At 39.8% G+C, this 22147-nt stretch overlaps 1 protein-coding gene across 9 annotated transcripts in view; it reads right to left on the bottom strand.

The window, feature by feature from the left end:
* EYA1 (EYA transcriptional coactivator and phosphatase 1) overlaps positions 1-22147 on the bottom strand; it is a 398871-nt gene that overhangs the window by 139442 nt on the left and 237282 nt on the right. For all 9 annotated transcript variants that reach the window (XM_044067272.1, XM_044067274.1, XM_044067271.1 and 6 more), the window contains one exon: positions 4671-4760. In XM_044067272.1, the coding sequence (XP_043923207.1) occupies positions 4671-4760 (90 nt within the window). The remainder of the gene's footprint in view (positions 1-4670; positions 4761-22147) is intronic.

Below are 22147 nucleotides of genomic sequence, written 5' to 3'. Positions count from 1 at the left end.
AAGACCAACAGTCGCCCGACTACAGCCCCACACTATCCACTCATACTAAGACAATGTTCATATACTTCTAGGTATCTTGACAACACAATAACACAGACAAAACTCCCTAATCGCCTATAAAAGCTGACCTGAAAATGCGATGTCCCATATGTAATAAAATATTACAAATAAAGCCTCGCCCTCCGACCTTCAGACTGATACGACCATCCCACAGTCCCTAACCATAAATCCTTCAAAATGGACCACCAGAGCATGATCAATCTAACAATCCCAGGCAATGACACTATGTTAAACAACCACAAATACTAGCCCATCTCCAACCCATAACTAACGAACATTACCTACCTTTGCCCTGCGACAAGGCCTACCTGACCATAGCAACAGTACCTAAGGTCATCTTGGACATAAACTTGCACTGTAGCAAGTTCACTTCAAAATGTGACTTCTAATCCAGTTACACTTGCCTAACATCCTTTAAGCCCCTCCCTACCCCTACCTCACTTCCTCCCAAACCTCATCCATTCCTATTTAACCCTATCCTACCTCTATCCTCCCAAATCCTGCAACTCTAACTAACCCCCCACCTTAAAGATGTCCCTGGACAAAATGGTCTGTTCCAAACCTCATTTCCTAATGTCCTGTGGGTAAAACAAATTGCGCAGGTAAAAAGAGCAGTACAGAATTAAAGGTAAAGGATTACTGCTGGCAATTCGTGATTCTTGAAGAGTGAAGAAAATAAAAAGTATAAAATGTTCACTCACAAAGACATTCTCAGGGACACTTGAAGGAGAGCTTGCACTTAAAAGGCCCTGCTCCCGCAAGATGGCATTTTGTGATTCAGTATTTAGCGGTAATTAGTAAAGACCTCATTATCTGCTAATTTGCCTGTTTCTGAGTCACAGTTACTAAAGCAATATGCAGAACTGTGGTAGTTAACTGCTGCAGTGGTATTGTGAAGTCAAAGGCATCCCCCCAGTTAAACTCTGCCAAATACACACAGTCACATAAACACACACACACACACACACACACACACACACACACACACACACACACACACACTCACACACATTCTCCATACCTGTCCCCAGTTTGTCACCCCAGTCCAGTACTAGTACTTAATGCCATTAAGGTGCAAGAGTTTACAGTACCCCTTGATGGCTTGTGGATCCTCCAATCCCCTAACTACTGTAGGCACAAATGCAGTATCCCTGCTGGCTAGTATTTGTTTCCACCCCCAATCCCATACTGCTGTTGGAGCCTTTATGGCACAGTTGTAGTTTCTCTGGCGGCTATTGCTTTTGTCCCCAATGCCAATACCAAACTGCTGCTGGTGATGTTATAGCACAATTATGGCTAGTGCCTCCCCCACCCTGATCCCCATACAATGGAAAATGGTGGTAGATGAACATGGCCTTTTGGCTATGTTTAATGCTGTTAAGTGGCGGGGTTTGCTGTGTTGATCTACACATCTGAGTGATTTCCTGTATCACTTGGTATGTATTTGCCTTCATGGAAGTTGTTCCAGGGGAGAGAAACCACAATATTAATTAGCATATACCTCTCCCTCGGACTGCCTCATTAGCATACTGCATGGCCACTGACATAGACCACATCCCTTCATGCTAGAGCACTGTGTTAAGTGTGGCAGGATGGTGTCTGACTTCAAAAAGGTTACTGTGATGTGTACATGAAGGTGTACACATCACAGTACATTTATGGGATCTCCTCATTACATTTTAACCACTGACAGAATAAATATTCAGTTTTCATAGTCTTACGCTAACTCATTGCTATGACATTTTTTGATATGAAAAATACCATATCGTTTTATTTCCTAACTTGTTCTAACACTTAAGTTGTTTGAATCATAGATTCAGACTGAGTCCCCTAGCTGGAAAAACAGAAACATGGAAAAGTGCACTAGGGCCATAGTTAACCATAGCAATAACATCATCTTAGGGTAATGTGATCATTTCATTTTAAATTAGGCTGGCCATCTTGTTAAGATGTGCTAGATGGACAAAACCTTCTGTTTAATGTTACACTGGCGTTCTGCCTTATATGGACTTTCTACTGTCATTAGTAGCCTTATTATTCACCTTAATTGCACAGCCACCACGAAAGCAGAATAATTACCACAATTTAAAAGTCAAAGTTTAGAAAGTTTAGTGATATAAGCAAATGAATCAGTTTCTTTATTTGCACTGGGAAGAAATATGTAAAGCACACTTAAATAATTTTATTACAGTATGAGTTGCCAATTTGTCTGTGTGCAGTTTCTGTGCAGATGAAAGAAATCAAAATATCTGACAATTAAACCACATTTAAGCTCTATCTCTCTCTCTCTCTCTCAAACACACACGCACACACACACACACACACACACACACACACACACACACACACACACACACACACACACACACACACAGCTTTTTTCAAATGATTTTGATTTATGCATTAAAATGCACTTTGTCTGATTCTCCACAAGTAACATCAGGAAATATTTAAAGGGCAGTTGCTGCTAATTAACTGTGATCAGCAAAACCCATATTTGAATTTTAAATTCTTTCTCCTGTCTAAAATAACATATTTTTCTAAAATCCCTGCAATAGCACAGACCCAGTGATTACCGTCTGCTGGTTGCCATGCCACAAGCTTGCCTAACCACTAAATTTTTAAATAAACAACTGTCTCATTTCTCCAAGAAGTGAAATGTGGCTATTCGGATTTTTGTTTCAGACAGGAATCTCTGTAAACCTGATGCACTTTCTGCACCTTGGACCATCTGAACATCTGATTATCAAGCACAACAACACATTTTCAGCATATCTGAGCAACAGAGTTCCATTAATGAAGCGTCAGCATGATAAGAAAGATCTTCTTGTTTTATATATATTAATAAGATGTAATTAATGACTAGTAGCAATGCTGACTACACAAAACTTGGAAAAAAATGGAAGACATTATGGAAAAAAAAACACATAGAAAATAAGAATTCAAATTATTGTAGGTAATATAGAACAGTCACACACAAGGTGATAGCTCATTCTGTGCAATATTAATGATGACCCTTAAGTCCTACGGTATCATTTAACAGCAGGGAGAGGCAGCTGAGAGAACATCACGGTGCTAATAAATGTATGCATGCACCCACATTTAATATTTATTGACTTGTCTGCCTAAGCTAGTTCAAACAATTTAGTCAGAGATAACACATCCACATCCATATCTTTGAGAAAACCATCTGTACACACAATGTAAGAATTAAATTCAAAGGCAGATAGGGTACTTATTTCATTTTCAATTATGTAGACTCAGGACAACTCTTAAAGAGAAATGATTTAGGATATCCTCAAACACATAGCCACACATATCATTTCAAAAATGAAATACAAATTTCTAACTTAACAACTTTGAGATCTAATGGTATATTACAATACACAGTCAGCAGTTGGAAACAGTGTACCGTGTAAAAACGCCTATGATTAATGAAAACATTTCCAAAGCAATGCACCTTGCCAAAGCTCCTGGGATGGAATATAACAATATTACAGGCTACAGTCAGAAACAATACAGCATTTGAAAGCTCCTAGGATGAACTGTACCAACTGTAATCAGAAACAATGCACCTTGTGAAAGCTTCTAGAATGGTACATGACAACAGAGAGTCTATGGTCAGAAGCAATATGCCCTTCACAAGATTTTAGACAGAATATCACAACATACAGGCTACAACCTGAAACAATATACCTTCTGACATCCCCTTGGAGCATAGCTCTCAACTTCTTATTGCAAGAAAAGTTGTTAGGAAAACAAAATTTGTGTTGGCATGCATTTTCTGAAGTATTTAAAGTCTGAAACTCAAATGCGTGTCATTATTTTCTAACTTCAATCCTGCTGAATTGACCAAAAAAAATGCAAATTTTATGATGAACAAACCAAAAATATGAGGCAGAAATCTGAACATTCTGCAAAAATCTGGACAGTTGAGAGGTATGCCTTGGGCAGCCACATCCCACCTTTTCCAGAACAGTCTATCCATAAGTCTACATGAATTTCACTATAATGTATTGTTTAATAAGTCATCTGAACATTTTTCAGTTAACTGAAAGCACATTTTAATTAAAGTATTTCTTAAAACCCAATTGATTAGGAACGTGCCTATGATGAAAGCCACGACTGTTCAGGAACCTTCCTAAAATATGAATACAGTCTTTCTATACAGAAATATAGAAAACAGAAAACTTTATTAATGTGGCAGCTGTGCCAATTTATACTATAAATCTCTATCAGAACATTTAATTGCATACAAAATTATCTTACTTCAGCATTTCGGAAAACATATTTACCTTAGTATTGTCCCATAACAGTATTCTACATGTATAGATGTCTATTTGTTCCTGATTTTGTACTTACATATTGATATATTATCCATATGGATTTTTGATATTTTTCCCATTATTGTCTTATTTCCTATCTCTTCAGAAATGCTATAGCTCTGGATGTCTCTGTATAAAACTAGATGCCTGTACTTCATTTGATGTCCCTTTTTGAAGAATGCTGTGTTGTGGCACTTGTCTAACTGGGCTTCTACAGAAACTAGGTCAGTCCTAGTCTGAACTTAGCTATCAAAATGTACATATCAATAAATAAGAAGCACTTACCTCCAAATCATTAAAAAATAAATGTGTGTCTGCCAAGTTGAAGATCATCTCTTCCATTCGGAGCCCAAGTGATACTGATGTTGGAGGATCCTTGTAGGAAAATAAAAAAAAGTTGTCAGTATCAAAGAGGAAAGTAAAGCAATCTGCAGCAAGAGAACTACACAATTATTTATTTACCATTAACCTGCTTTTGTCATTTGTTTATGAAAAAAGGGAACTTTTGTTAGCTGGAGTCCACATTTTATAAATTTGGCAAATGTCATTCTGTGCAAACTTAAAGATGCGTATACTTTTTGCTTGAAAAATGAACAATGCTAAATAGTACCTGGAAGGTTTTATTTTCCAGCCCAATTTTAACATGAATGCAGCTCATCAGCCATGCAGAGTTTTGTGAGTATGGCAATACTGACTATGCGAAGGAAATGGTCAGTGCCATAGCTCAGAATATGTACCAGCATGGCCGGAATCTTTAATTCACTGCACATTTACTGATTTACTTTATTTTGTTACTTTTACTGGGAACTCCCCACTGAATAGAAATGGTTTGTTGATGAGTCCTCACCATAAAAGCTCCAATAATACATCATTTGGAAACATTACAGTAAGGGATTCAGTCTACATTCTCTTATAAGAATGAATGCAGTGTACAAATCATATGAAAATGTATAATATCCATTAAAACATATGGTCTGTTACCCTAGCTGGGGGTTGTGCAAACAGAGTTACATTTCACTAGAACAGATACTCAAACATACATTCACCTTAAGCTATACAACAAAGTAAATGAATTTTAAAGCAGTAGAGGTGAAAAATTGAAGTTTTGATAATTACATGACACAGGACATGGCAGGTAGATACAAAGGTCTGGATGCATATGTTCATAAGTTCATAGGTATGTACTAGGCTATCAGCCCGAGGGCATTTATAAGCCTAGCCAGAGTGTGTCAGCTTTCGCCGCCCCATTGATTAATTAATTGAGCCTCTGTCAAGCAGAGCCAATGAAGTGATCCCAGGGGTGTACTTTCTGTTACTCATCCACTCGTCAAGGCTTCTCTTGAAGAGTGTTAGTGAGGGGCTCTGCCTAATGTAGTTAGGAATTTTGTTCCAAAGCATGTGGAGTCTCTGTGACAGGACTCTTTCCATCCAGCATGTTCTATTTATTGTTGTGGCAAGGTTTAGCTCACTAGAGCACGTGGCACGCAGTGACATGGATTTCTTTAGGTGGAGCATGTCCATCAATTCTGAGTTGGACATGGCTTTGTAAGTCAGGCAGAGATCACCTCTGTGTAAACGATATGCCACTGAGTACAACCGGAGTTTTTTCAGTTGGGCTGCATAGGACATATGTTTGAGGCCAGTAATCCTATTGGTGAGGTGCTTTTGTGGTCTTTCAAGCTGTTGGAAGTGTCTTGTGAGGTACATCCCAAACGGGGCATTGTACTCTATGATGGGTCTGATGAGTGACGAGTAGAGGGGCACTATAACCTCTTTATTTCTAGATGCGAACCCCTTAGTAATTAGATGGGCCACATAGAAATATTTCCTAACTACTTTGGCAATATGATTGTCAAAGGAGAGGTTACTATCTACCTGGGTCCCCAGATCTCTTATTACCTCTTCTGTATTAAGGGGGCTGATGCCTATGTGGTAAATCGTGGGTGTTTTGTTTTTCCCAAATGGGATGACTATGCATTTTTTGGCATTTAGCTTGAGGCCATGACTTTGACACCAGGTGTCTGTCTCAATAAGGCCTTTTTGGAGGATGTTCATGTCAGCCAGAGAGTCAGTTATGGCTCCCAGTTTGCAGACATTGGCAAACTTGGTTAGCCACAGTCCTCCTGTGTTTGCCTGTACTTCTGAGAAATATATGCCAAATAGTAGGGGTCCCAGCACTGAGCCTTGAGGGACACCACTTGTGATTGGTTTAGAGTCAGACCTGGAGCCCGCTATTCTTACTGTGTGAGTTCTGTCTGTAAGCCAGTTGGCAATCCATCTTGTGACGTAGGGGTTTATGTTCAGGCTGGTGAGTTTTTCTATAATACCCAAGTGAGGAATGGTGTCAAATACCTTGGCGAGATCAAGGTAGGCTGTGTGAACCACCTTTCTCTCACCTATGGCCTTGGTAACTGTCTTGAAGAAGTCAACCAGGTTTAGTAGGCATGATCTGCCCTTAACAAAGTCGAACTGGGTCGGGTCAAGTGTTTGGAGGTTCCCAGTGTCTTTATTAATGAGTTCCATGATGATGCGCTCCACAGCCTTGCAGACCATGCTAGTCAGGCTTATGGGGTGATAGTTACCAGGGTCAGTTGTGGCCTCTCCTTTGTGGAGCGGAATAACCATTGCTGTGCGCCATTCTATGGGCACATAGCCTGTGGAGAGGCTGAAGTTGAACAGCGTGTTTAGGTGGGGGGTTAGTTCGTTCTGTAGTTCGTGCAAGACACAGTCTGGGACACCATCTAGCCCCATTGATGCTGAGTTTTTGGCTTTTGAAAGGGCTGTTTTCACCTGTGCTTCTTTGATTTCTGTGACAGTACACTTTTCCAGTATTGTTGTGGGCCCTTTTGAAGGTGAGAGGGAGGTGAAGTTTGAACTGACTCTGTCTGCCAGTATGTTGGCAATATCAGTAGGTTCAGTATATTTTGTGCTGTTTTGCACTATCTCAGAGCATATCTGTGAGTTGCCACTTAGATGTTGACATAGCTAAAGAAGGCTTTGTGGTTATCTTTCGAATCCTTGGCTATTTTTCTTTCGTAGTTAGCCTTGGATGATTTTATGAGGGACCTTAGTTTCTTACTGATACTGATCAGGGATGTCTTTCCTTCTTGGGATTTGCTTTTTTTCTGAACTAGTTTCCTCCTTCTGTTGTATAACCAGACTGGTTTCCTTCTCTTAGGGGAGTGAGCCTTGGTCTTGCTAGGGATGGCACGATCCATGCATCCTTGTAGGTGCTCATACAGTGCAATTGTAAAGGATTCTGCATCTTGGGCAGTGTTATCCTTTAGCGTGGAGGCTGTGAAACTTACCACCTCTGCCTTAAGTAAGGTGAAGTTTGCTTTAGAAAAGTTTTTCACTGTGCTTTCCTTGGTAAAAGTGTAATAAAAATGCTGTTCTAATACTTCAACAATTTGAGGAGCATTTCAGACTGGAAAACATAAACAAAAAGGCTGCAGAAGGAGAGCACTTACTGCATAACAGATGAAAATAATTATAAAGTAGTGTAAGGACTGGGTCTGTATAATTTTATATGACTTTCTGATGTACTAGGATCCATTGAATCCTCCTCACTTATTCCTTATGTTTCTCTCTCTTTCTGATTATCTATCTAGCTATTAATGTAAATTCAACATGCTATTAATGTAAATTCAACATGCTATTAATGTAAATTCAACATGCTAAATATTTCATTTTCAGAATGCAGGCCATTCTGCATCCTGAGACTCCATTACTTAACGGGGCACATGGACTCTAGAGGCTTAGATGATGAAGGGAATAGTACCAAGGGACAATTTCATTTAACAGTCAGGAAATAATTGGGACAAAAACTACAAACAACATTTATTGCTTATAATGTACACATTGGTGGTACTAATGCAAATAAGAGGGTATTACTGAATTTACATCTCTACTTTTTATCTATTGCTATTCTATGTTTAGGCCAGCCAAATGTTATGCTTTATAAAAATAATATCCATGACTATGATGGATGATCATTTTTTGTTTTATCAGACTATTGGGTTTTGAGCAAAGTAATTCTTGCTGGCCTTGACTATAAGGTGATTCTGACTTATATTGGCTCTACTTCTGCAATGTTAAATGGAGATAGCACCACAGTGTATGCAGAAATTTTCCAATCTACTTTTATCATATTCAACTGACATGTTATTATTGAAAAATAACATGCAGCAAGGTATTCTTTGCCATAGGTACTATCATTTTCACCAAAGATTGAAGAATACTTGTGGTATGAATTTCTAGCAATAAAACATATCCTAACTTACTGTAACCAAGAATCACAGTGTAAAAATAACATGAAACAACAGCTGCACTTTGAGTCATGGTGATAATAGGTCATTTTATTATCAGAATGATGTTGGCACTATGCAGGAGTTATAGCTTGGGGGCCAGAGGTTTATTAAGCTTGTGCATATATTTCTTTACAAATAGATACACTGAGTCACTGACAAATCACACATCCAACCTATTTACACAAGAGCTCAATGTGTACTTAATCTTGGTGAGAAGATGATGTATGGTAAACTTCTCTGTGTTTCAGTTATTTCAGTTGTGCACTGATTTTTGACCCTGGCGTGGCACACCCCATTGTACAGCTCAATACATGACACCACTGCATACTTCACAAGTGGACTGCACAGCAGGCACAAGATATTCCTTTACAGATAATGCAGTAAAGGATGACAAACAGTAAAGCTGCAAGCAGTATTTTATACCAGGTGCAGGGGTGTGCTGCACACAAAACGTAGTTTAAGATAAGTTCTGTCAGCTTTGTGAATGGGTCATGGTTATGGACAAATGGATATTATACAAATGAAGCAGTAGAAGAAAGTCACATGATAAGCCCACAAACTGAATTTTAGAACTGAGCTGCACAGTAGGCGCAGGGGATTACTGTACACAAGTTACAGTACAAAAGGACACAGCATGACAGCTCTGTGTGTATTACAACTGGGATGTAAACTAATGAATGGGAATGTCATGCAGAAAATGCAGGACTGTAAACTATAAGGCAGGTGGGTGTAGTACATGCAATATTTCACAATCTGGTTGTTCTCTGTAATTGAACTGCACATTAGACATCATGGAGTATTAAGCATACAATGCAGCAAATTTGTAAACACACAGTATGGTAGCACTATATACCTTTCTATTTCGAGATGTGATTAAACTGCAATGTGTACCTTCGTATATGATCAGTGCAAAAAAAAAAAAATAGAAAATCATAGTTTAACAATATAAGCTAGTTTTAATACAGGGGCTGTATAATTCAGAAAGACAGGCATCGTGTTGTATACCTTAAAGTATGTATGAGTAAAATGGCCATATTAGAATTCAATAAAGGATGTTATCCCATGCTGCACTACAGCAGGGCCTTGGGTGTTTTTAGCAAAATGTGGAGGTTTTTAAGACAACATTAGGAATCTCGGTACTGCTAGTCCTTGACAGTAGCACAGCATTACCCATATGCTTCTGTTTACCTCTTTCCTTCATTATATTTCTTTCTATATATATATATATATATATATATATATATATATATATATATATGTGTGTGTGTGTGTGTGTGTGTATATATATCTATAAAAATATATATATATATATATATATATAATCTATATATATATATATATATATATAATCTATATATATATATATATATATATATATATATATATTATATGTATATATATATATATATATATATATATATATATATATATATATATATATTTATATAGATCTGGGACAAATGCTCAATGGCACGTTTCCACGCATTGGAAATGGCTGAGCACAGTTTTTCGAAAGTGCTTTTTCACTGAAAAAGCATTTTCACAAAACTCAAGTAAAAAAAACACCTAACATTACAAAAAAAAAAAAAAAAACCAGTAATCATGTTTACGCCAGGGGGCAAGCCCCTTGCATCCCCCATAGCCCCCCTACTTTTATATTCTCACTCTGAAATCGTAGTACAGTGGGGAAAAGGGAATATTCCCTTATCCCCACTTCGTCACAATCTCAGCAACAGACATTTCATGGTTTTTTTTTTTTTTTTTTATGCACAGTTCTGCGAAAGTGCTTTTTTCGGTGAAAAAGAAACTGTGCTCGGCCATTTTTGATGTGTGGACATGTGTCGTTGAACATTAGGACCCCCCACAGGGGGTGCGTGGGGGCTTGCCCCCCTGCTAACAGTTGAAAGGTAAGTGCTTGGTGTGTGTTATATGTTTATTCTACATGGTCGGCTTTTCAAAAGTTGATCATATGGTCTCGGCTATATGAAAGTCGACTTTCTGAAGAGTCGACCATGTGAAGTAGAACTATATATATATATATATATATATATATATATATATATATATATATATATATAGGTGGCCATGGTGGAGCAGCAGTTAGTGTTATTGCCTCACAGCAAGAGGCTTTCCAGTTTGATTCTTGGCTGGGGTGTCTTCTGTGTGAAGTCTACATGTCCTCCTTGCGGTCACGTGGGTTTCCTCTGGTTGCTCTGGTTGCTTCCCACATTCCAAAGACATGCAGTAGGTGGATTGGAGACTCTAAACTGGCTGTAGGTGAGAGGCTGTGCATGAATGAGTGGAGTGAATGAATTACTATGGCAGGGCTAGCCACCCAGCAGTGTAAACCTTGGCTTAAGATGATTCTCACACTGGAAGTGAGATCCTAGCCCCATGTGCAAAATGCAAAAAGGGGATGAAGGTGGATGGGGTGGTGGAAATATATATATATATATATATATATATATATATATATATATATATATATATACCCAGACACAGCTAAGGACTAATCAGATTTAAAATTCTTTTGTCCAAGATATAGTAAATATAAATTTTGTTTATCTATATAGAATATAAATACTGGCAAGAAATGTGTACCTGCAATTTTTATTTTTAAGGATATGCATACATTGGTTCTTTGATTAAATACTTACACAAAGTGATCAATTAAATATGTGGTTCTTAAAATGTGACTTATGAGTATATCATTAGTTTTTTTAAAGTATTTACAAGTTGAATGGCAAAATATTTAAAAATATTATTTGCACTCTCCTGATAAATGCAATTAATGTACAAATATGTTTAGAATAGCAAAATATAATGTGTGTACAATAAGACATAATATGATAGAGAATACTTTATTGTACAATAATATTTTCTCTGCACCGTCTATTTTCTTAGGTTAAGGAAATATGTAATGCAGTCTACATTTTAAAAAAAATATTTCAGCATTTTGCTTACAGCATAGCCTGATTGGACTTAAGAGAATTGCTTGCTTTCAGGGTAAATGCATGTGCAATGACAAAGAAAATGCTTAAGGTCACAGTAATTATATGGGAGCTGATATGATGTACATCCATATCTCTGGCTTTGAAGGTCAAATATTAACACTCATTACATTTACCATACTTCTCAGTTATTTAGTTTTCAGAAGCTATGTAGTGTATGAAAAAGATGATTTTACAGACAGGCCACTGACACTTTAAAGCATGAACTGGTAGTAGTTTATGATGTACTACTATATTATAAATGGAAGTATGTTAGATTCTATTGTGGTTTATAATTCTAATCTCCAGTTTTACAATAGCTCCCATATTCTGCCCACTTGTAGTTCCATTTTTGTGTAGAAATGTTGAGAAGCTGAGAAGTATGGTCCATAAATGGGCAAGCCTATTGTTTGTTAGTGGTCCAGTTCTGAACTCATTACTAGGTTACTGGCATCTTGTGTCATATGACAACACTTAGACAATGGTTAAAATGCAATTCCAGTGGCATAGCAAAGCTAACAGTGCCAGAGACACAACAAGTAGCACACTTGCCCTTAGTGCAGAAGACTGTGGGATCTACTCTCACACCAGACAAACTGTTGTTGACACTGTAGTGCAGCATAAGGTGGGTATTGCACTTTTGAATGTGTCTTCTTTTGGATAAGGCATTAAACAGAGGTCTCGGTTGCCTGAGTTGGTAGTAACTCAGGTAGATGTAAGCCTAGTGGAACTAAACTGGTTGACAAATAAACATCTGTAGTGCAGAGTTTGCACACAATTCACTTTTCCTCTGTTGTCATAAATACACCATTTATATGATTCTGTGTTTACTGAACAGCCAGGCCAAACAGAAAATATGTTTTAACTGTGCATCTACTGCATATAGCATGAGATGCCATGGATGCTATTAGTATTTGGCTAAAATGTTTCATAAAATATTTCACCTCCTATGTATCTTTGCGTTCAGTGCAGATGCTATCTTGAGAAATAAAATTAAAACAAATTAACAATTATGAGTGAGTCACTGCTCATAACCTTCTTATTATGTTTCAAGACATGGATGGCAAGAAATTCACCTCTCAAGAATCTTGGCATCCATGTCACGTATACATAAAAGGGTATTGATCAGACGCCTGATCATAATTCATTGCAGTGCATGGAGCTTTATCTGCTCCATGTACTACTGGTTGCAAAAAAAAGAAAGTGTGTTGCTAGCTTTTAATGCCATAGAGTTCTTGGTGAGCACTGTCAGAAAGACAGTGTAACTCAGTATCTTATGTTAACTCTCACCTTCTGTGCCTCTAAACTGTTCAGATTTTTGCAGGGTGTCCAGATTTTTGCCTCATATTTTTGGTCTGCTTATCATAAAATGTGTGATTTTCTGACACAATCACTAAGGACTGAAGTCACTAAATAATATGGCATTTCGTATCCTTCAGAAAATGCACACAGACACAAATTCTGTCATTCTAACAACTATCTACGCTGCTTTGCCAGAGATGGACTGCACCTGTCACCCTTGGGATTCCGGATACTGGCAAAGGCTCTTGCCACCCCTATAGTGTCTTTTTTAGGCAAGGTTCAAATGACAAATTCACCACTGTAACAGGTACAAGCAAGCAAAATCTGAGGGTAATGCTACTCAATGCTAAAAGTCTAAACCTCAAAATGCACTCACTCGAGGTACTCCTTAAAATGGAGAACATTGACATTTGTGCAGTGACAGAGACCCGGTTCAAAGCTCCAGAGAGCAGCCCTGCATTACCAGACTATAATTCATACCACACCTTTCGGCCACCAAACCCGGACTAAAACACTAAAGGTTGAGGCGTGTCCATATTCATTAAGGATATCCACACCTCCAAGCTAGTTGCTCAGCATAATGCATCCGAGATTATCCAAGTTCAACTAACTCTGGGCAAAACCGCAATCCATATTGTAGCTTGCTACAGACCCCCCACCATGCCCCAGGATTCCCACTCCTTTTTTCTTGATACACTGGAAAATATTAAGGTACAACCCAACACTCTAATAATGGGTGATTTCAACTACCCTACCATTAACTGGGAAAACTACTCATGTACCAACTCTTTTGCTCAACGTTTTCTGGAGATCATCAATTCCAATGCTTTGGATCAACTTATCCACACCCCCACCAGAGGCAGCAATATCCTAGACCTGGTCATCACCAACATGGGTGACCGGTGTTCCACACCAGAGGTCAGCTCCTCATTGGTCAGATCCGACCACAAGCTAATTACCCTAGACATCCTGCTCCCACCCCCCATTAGGAAAACAACCGTAAAAAATTTCTCCAAAGCCAGCTTCACACTTCTTAAGACAGAAGTGGCAAACTTCATGACACCCATGCAGATGGACAATAGAGGTACGGCTACTGAATCCTACACAAATGCACTTTACAAGCACTTACAAGAGTGCATGGATCATGCTATCCCTAACATTACCAAGATGCTATCCTCCAAAAAAAGGAAGCCAATCTGGTGGTCTTCTGCCATAAACAAACTCTACAACAGAAGAAAAAAACTGTTGCAAAAAAGAGTAAAATCCCACAACTGGAGGAACTCCCTGGTCAGCCTCAGTAAGAAGCTGAGATCCCTCATAAAATCCTCCAAAGCTAGTTATGAATACAGAATTGCCACTGATTCTAAGGACAACCACAAAGCATTCTATAGCTATGTCAAAAATCTCAATGGCAACACTCAGATCTGCTCTGAGTTACAGCACAATGACACTAAATATACAGAACCAACTGATATTGCCAACATCCGGGCAGATAGTTTCAGTGCTAACTTTACCCCCCTCTCACCCCCTAAAGGGCCCATCTTTATACCGGAAGAATGCAAAGTTCCTGTAATCACGGCTGCACAGGTAAAAACTTCACTCTCCAAAGCCAAGAACACAGCATCCATGGGGCCTGACAACATCCCAGGCTGCCTTCTACATGAACTACAGAATGAACTGGCACCCCACCTAAGTACCATGTTCAATCATAGTCTCACCTCAGGCTTTGTGCCCATTGAATGGCGCACCGCGACAGTTATCCCACTCCACAAAGGGAAGGCCACAACAGACCCCGGGAACTACCGCCCCATTAGCCTGACGAGCCTCGTCTGCAAGGCCATGGAACGTATCATCATGGAACTCATAAACAAAGACATTAGAGATCTCCAAACCCTAGACCCCACACAGTTTGGGTTTGTAAAAGGCAGATCATGTCTCCTAAACCTGATAGACTTCTTTGAAGTAGTCACCAAAGCCATAGATGAGGGTAAGGTGGTTCCCACGGCCTATCTAGATCTCGCCAAGGCATTCAACACCATCCCCCACTCTGGAATTATAGATAAACTCACTAAACTAGGTATAAATCCCTATGTCACAAGATGGGTTGCCAACTAGCTTACTGAAAGAATCCACACTGTGAAAGTAGCAGACTCCAAATCAGACTTCAGACCAGTGACAAGTGGAGTACCACAGGGTTCAGTCCTGGGTCCTCTCCTGTTTGGTATCTACTTCTCTGAAGTACAGGCTAACACAGAAGGTCTTTGGCTAACTAAATTCGCAGATGACTGCAAACTAGGAGCCATAATTGAAACTCCTAACGATGTGGACATCCTACAAAAGGGCCTCACTGGGACAGATGCCTGGTGTCAAAGACATGGTCTCAAGCTCAATGCCAAAAAGTGCATTGTCATCCCCTTTGGTAAAAATTCTGTACCCATGAACTACCAGATAGGCAGTAGTCTACTTAACACCGAAAGTGTGATAAGAGAACTTGGGACACAGGTGGACAGTAGTCTCTCCTTTGATAATCACATTGCCAAAGTGGTCAGAAAATCCTTCTACGTGGCACACCTCATCACAAAAGGTTTCTCATCCAGAAAAAAAGAGGTCATTGTTCCCCTCCACTCATCACTCATTAGACCCATTATAGAGTACAACGCCCCTTTTGGTATGTACCTCACAAGACATCAACAACAACTGGAAAGGCTGCAAAAATACCTCACAAAGAGGATTACTGGCCTCAAAGAGATGCCTTACGCTGACCATCTCAAAAAACTCAACTTTACTCTGTTGCATATCGCCTACTCAGAGGTGATCTCTGCCTAACATACAAAGCTATGTCAAACCCAGAGCTGTTGGACATTCTCCACTTAAAGAAATCCCAATCCCTCCAAGCTACATGCTCTAGGGACCTAAACCTTGTCAACACAATAAACAGAACATGCTGGAGGGATAGAGTCCTGTCCCAGAGACTTCCCATACTCTGGAACAGACTACCTATCTATGTCAAACAGAGCTCCTCATTAGCACTCTTCAAGAAAAATCTTGATGATTGGATGGGTAATAGGAAATTCACCCCGGGGATCACTTCTGTGGTTCTGCTTGACAGTGGCACAGGAAAATAATTTTCTTGGGTGGCAAAAGCCAGGGTACATTTTTGGCTAGGCTTGTATAGGCCCTAGGGCCAATAACCTAGTACCTACCTATGAACCTATGAACCTAATCTATGTCTATAAGAGGATGTCAGGGACCCATTACTGGTACAGACAGCAATGAAAACAACTTGTCACTGTTATTTGCTGGTAAGTACTGGCAGATTTCACTGCTCAGTGTTACACCCAAACTGAAAAAGTAAAGCAGGGGATGCTTAATATTTGTTAAGATCATGTCTCATGCTATAGTAGTGCTTAAGTTACTTGTTTTTTTATGGATATTAGCGTAATCACCAAGCTCCATGCATTACAACAATGTAATGCATATTTTACTGAGCATTATCCACTATTTCATGTAAATGAAATAAGAAAAAAACAGTTACAAAAGAAATATATGATCTGTTACACCATTAACTTTAACACAAAAAGGTATAAAAACAGCAACTAATATGTAACCAAGTCAAACATAACCACCTGACCAAAAGTTCTAGAAATGTCTTGTAGTCAGAGCAAGCAGAACATTGATGTGTATAATACACACACACACACAGCAATGTTTTGTTTGCTCTGAGTGGAAGGCAGAACAAATAGAATATTGCTGTGTGTAATATATAATGTTCCCAGTAGTTGCTTTTTGTGGCAGATAAATACCTTTCCTTCTTCCTGCATGGGAAAGGGCATAAAGGTGCACATAGCTAAACTCCATTTGCCTTTTCCCTCACCTGATCAAAGTTTTTAGTGTGTTTAGGTCTCTATAGCCATTTGTCTGTCATTGAAGGTCTGTTACCACCACAATGCATCACTGGCAATGAATGACTTCAGAAAGATTTACTGACTGAATTCATTCTTTACATTTTGAGCCAGTAGGAAATGGTACTGAAGCCAAACCTCAAAGGCTGCTTACTGAGCACAAGACAGCTTCCAAATCAGAGTTGCTCTTTGCTTATATTTCAGCTTAGTTCAAGATAAAGGGACTGGCAGTAAGAAACATATTGCTTCACAAGGTCCACCACCATAAGCGTATAGACACCACACTTACTGATCGTTTCTTTCTTCTTGAAATCTCTAGCTCTCTCTCCCTCTCTCTTTTCTATTATTGCTGTCCATTTCAGTCTTTCTGACAAACAGATGACTTTTTATTATAATTATATTTAAACTGAATCCTCTTTTCTAAATTATGGAGCTTATTTTTCATTGTTGAATTTCTTCCAGCCTGGCAAAATAAATCTTACTTTGGTACTATGTGTACTCCTGCAAAATGTCATTAATGAGTCTTTAATTCATTAGTATACTTTCTTCATTTATTGAAAGTAATTCATCTTGGTGTGGATAAATATTACGAAATAGCAGTATAGTCTATTCTTCAAACTATGTGGTTCCTGCTCTGTTTTATTATTATTTTATTTTAATTATAAAAAGATAAAAATACATACTTGTGGGGCTGAAATTGTTTAAAGCCTCTACAAACAGTACAGCTAAAAGCAATTACTGTATATAGTTGGTACTCAGTTATTTCTTACTTACAGATTAACTACTAGGGTAATATAGATTTTATAGGGTTATCCCACAGTCCTTCATATAGAAAGAGTAAATCATCTGAAAACTCTGGGCACTGTAGAAACCTATAGAAATTATGCAAAACAGATTAGTTCAGATCCAGACAGTGGTCAAAAGTAGCAGTTTCCGAATTGTGGGGAATGCGATTCAGATGTATACTGCCTTTAGTAACTGCTTAGGCTAGCTAGCTAGAATTTCTAACAAGATATGATGTTCTGGTGGTCCAAGGAGAGATAATTGTACACAGGTGCGGTTCTAATGATAGTATCCCATTTGAGGGTGTCTTTACATGGTGGGTCCAAGGTTGTTCTCATTTCTTAGAGATTAGAAGGATATATTTCTTGTATTAAGCTTCAGTATATGGTCCCGGCACCAAGAATGTATATGGCTAGGGCCCTTTTGGAGGACATTGGTGTCATCTGGATAGTTAGTGACAACCTTGAGTTTGTAGACAGAGATCTTTGACATCAACCTTAACACTGGTGAAGTATAAACCAAATGAACAGTGGTTCCAGAATGGATCCTGTAGGCCACCATTGATAATAAGCCTTTTTCAGGAAATGGTGTCATCAATCATAACTCATAGGTTCATAGGTGTACTAGGCTAATGGCCCTGGAGCCTTTACAAGCCTAGCCCATAGACGTGCCCTGGCATCATGCCACCCAATGTTAGTTCCTAGTGCATCTAGCAAGTACAGCCACTGGAGTGATCCCCAGGGGGAACTTTCTATTTCCCATCCACTCATCAAGATTTGTCTTGAAGAGAGCCAGTCAGCTGCTCTGCTTGACATGTATGGGAAGTCTATTCCAGAGCATGGGAAGTCTCTGGGTTATGAACCTGTCCCTCCTGCATGTTCTGTTGACTGTGGTAATGAAGTTGAGGTCTCTCGAGTGTGTGGTGCAGACGGATTTGGATTTCCTTAGATGTAGCATTTCTAACACAGCTGGGTCAGACATGGCTTTGTAAGTCAAGCAGAGATTGCTTCTTAGTAGATGATATGAGACAGAGAATAGCTGGAGTTTTTTGAGTCTGTCCATGTAGGACATATGTTTAAGGCCTAGGATCCTCTTTCTGGGGTACTTTTCTGGCCTTTCCAGCTGTTGCATGTGTCTATGTCAAATGGGGAATTATACTCGATGATTGGCCTAATGAGGGAAGAGTAGAGAGAGATGATAATCTCTTTCTTCCTGGATGCATAACCCTTAGTAATGAGATGTGCCACATAGAAGGAATGTCTGACCACAGTGGCAATGTGGTGGCCAAAGGAGAGATTGCTGTCAACCTGTGTCCCCAGATCTCTTATAATACCTTCAGTTTTCAATGGGTTCCCATAAATGTGATAATTAATGGGAACTGAGTTTTTCCCAAAGGGGATGACGACTTATTTTTTTGGCATTAAGCTTAAGGCCATGGTTTTGACACCAGTCATTGGCCTCAGTGAGACCTTACTGTAGGATGTTTACATCACTTGGGGAGTTAATAATGATGCCCAGCTTGCAGTCATGTGCAAACTTGGTTAGCCAGAATCCCTCTGTGTTGGACTGGACTTCTGTGAAGTAGATGCCAAACAGGTGGGGACCCAGGACTGATCCCTGTGGGACTTCACTCATGACTGGTCGGCAGTCTGACATGGAGTCTGCTACTTTCACACTGTGTGTTCCATCTGTGAGCCAGTTTGCAACTCACCTAGTGATATAGGGGTTGATGCCTAGTTTTGTGAGTTTATCAATAGTTCCTGAGTGGGGAATGGTATCAAAGGTCTTGGCCAGATCAAGGTAGGCTGTACAAACAGCCTTGCCCTCATCCACAGCTCTGGTGACTGACTCAAAGAAGTCAACCAGGTTGAGCAGGCATGGTCTAACTTTCACAAAACCAAAATGTGTGAGATCTAGAATTTGGAGATTCCCTATATCCTTGTTAATTAGGTCCATGATGATGCACTCCATAGCCTTACATATCAGAATCAGGCTAATGGGGCAATAATTTCCAGGGTCTGTAGTCACTCCCCTTTAATGGAGATGGATGACTGTAGCAGTGTGCCACTTGGTAGGGACAAAGCCTGAGGTGAGGCTGTGACTGAACAGGGCACACGGATATGGTGCCAGTTCACTTTGTAGTTCATGTAGAACACATCCAGGGATATTGTTGGGTCCCATGGGAGCTGTATTCTTGACCTTGGACAATGCAGCTTTAACCTGTGATGCAGTAATGCTAGGTGCCTGGCATTCCTCCGGTATTGTGATTGGTTCTTTGGGGGAGAGAGAGGGGTAAAGTTAACACTGAATCTGTCAGCCAGTATGTTGGCAATATCTGTTGGCTCAGAATAGGAGGTATCATTGTACAGTAACTCAGAGCAAACTTGGGTATTGCATGGACATTCTTGAAATAACTATAGAAGGTTTTGTGGTTGTTTTTAGTGTCTGTCGCAATTCTGCCTTCATAGCTAGCTTTAGAGGTTTTGCTGAGGTATCTCAACTTTTTGAGTCTAATAAAGGAGTTTTCCCAGTCTTTGGCTTCACCTTTTTCTGCAACAGTTTCTTCCTTCTGTTGTAGAGTTTATTAATGGCAGGGGACCACCAGACTAGCTTCCTTTTTTTGGAGGAGTGCATCTTGGTTCTGTTGATTATGGCTAGTTCCATGCATTTATGTACGTATTCTTACAGTGCATTAGTGTATGATTTGGCAGTCATGCATCTATTTTCCATTGACATGGGTGCCATGAAGTTAGCCACCTCTGTTTTTAGGAGCGCAAAGTTAGCTTTGGATTTCTATGGTGATTCATTTGTGTTCGGATCTAACCAGGGAGGGATTGACTATTGGTGTAGAGCAACAGTTGCCCATGTTAGTAATAACAAGGTCAAGGATGTTACTTCCTCTAGTGGGGGTATGAATGAGCTGGTCCAGGGCATTGGAATTTATTAATTCCAGGAAGCATTGGACTAGTGTATTGGTGCATGAGTAGTTTTCCCAGTTGATGGAGGGGTAGTTTAAGTCACCTAGCATGAGAGTGTTGGGTTGGACCCTAATAGTTTCCAGGGTGCTTAGGAATGTGGAGTGAGAGTCTTGGGACATGCTTGGGGAGCTATAGCAGGCTATGACCTGAATTGCCATCTTACCCAATGTTAGCTGTACCTGAGGTATCTCAGATGTGTTATGCTGGACTCCTAGTCTGGAAGGTGTGCATATCCTTTCTGAATATGGTGACACCACCACCTTTGGAGCTTCGGTCCATGTTTTGGGGCCAAAAGGTGTGTAATGAGTTATAGTCTGGTAGCGCGGGGGAGCTTTCTGCTGCTTTAAACCAGGTCTCCATTACAGCACAAACGTTGATGTTCTCCATTTTAAGGAGTGCTTCGAGCAAGTGCATCTTGAGATTTAGACTTCTAGCATTGAGCAGCATGACCCTCAGATTGCATTTATTTATAGCTGTTATGGTGGTAATTTGGTCTTTGGAACATCACCTATAAAATGCATTAGAGCAGTGACAGATGCAGGCCATCTCTGGCAAAGCATTGAGGTCTGTCAGTCATGTCATCCCAAGCAGACAGATAATGGATCCCCTTAGAATGACACCAGAAACTTAGCCAATTGTTGAAGTGAATCATTTTCTACTTAAACTGCAGTATCATTCTGGGTGATGGTAGTATGCTGTTCAGTGCAAGGGTCATACCTGCCTAGGTGACATAATCTGAAAGCTCCTCCATGTCTCTTTTCATGTAGTCCAGGGAGGTGCATCTCAGGTCATTCACACCCACATGGACATTGACAGCATCATACTTATACTTGTTGTGGAGTGACCTGAGTGCATGTGTTAATTGTCGGATTCTGGCACCTAATAGGCATCTGACTGTTACCTTCTCTTTATTCAACCTAATGAGTCGGACATCAGTGTGCCTCACTATTGAGTCACCTATGGTTAGTGTATTGGGCAAGCTGTTTTGCCTTAGGAGCTTAGGTTGAGGGGCACACTGTGTAGGTGAGCTATGTGTCTTGTGGTTTGCGCTGTGTTGTGGTGGTTGAGTGCATTTCTGCCTTGGAGGTCTCTGCTGTTTGGGTAGATTTCTACTGAGACCCTCCAAGAAGGTGGGTGTATGATTTGTGTTTTTATGTGAGAGCTGTAATGGTGGGTGTTCTGGAGGGCTACGTGTTGCATGTGGTGTGGTGCAGGTGTTGACCTTCTCCTCTTGACTAGCTATTCAGGCCTTGGCTTGAGAGTGCTTGGCTTCCAATTTGGATATATAAGTGCATCTCTTACAAGTCTGAGTGTTGGGGGGTAAGAGGAGAGGTTTGTCTCTGTACATGACGCAGTTGCTATACTGCCTCAGAATGCCCAAGTTCACCAGGTTAATAGAAGAAAGCACAGGGAACTGACCTTTAGACATGCCAGGAGGGATGGTTATTATTAATAAGTACTGGAGCTGTTTCCTTATATATTCCTTTTACAGGAAAA

The sequence above is a fragment of the Protopterus annectens genome, chromosome 3.part1, assembly GCF_019279795.1.
Source record: "Protopterus annectens isolate FY-2018-M chromosome 3.part1, PAN1.0, whole genome shotgun sequence".
NCBI classification, from domain to species: domain Eukaryota; kingdom Metazoa; phylum Chordata; order Ceratodontiformes; family Protopteridae; genus Protopterus; species Protopterus annectens.
Note: the sequence above shows the minus strand (reverse complement) of the source record. Positions and strands in the feature narration are given on the sequence as shown.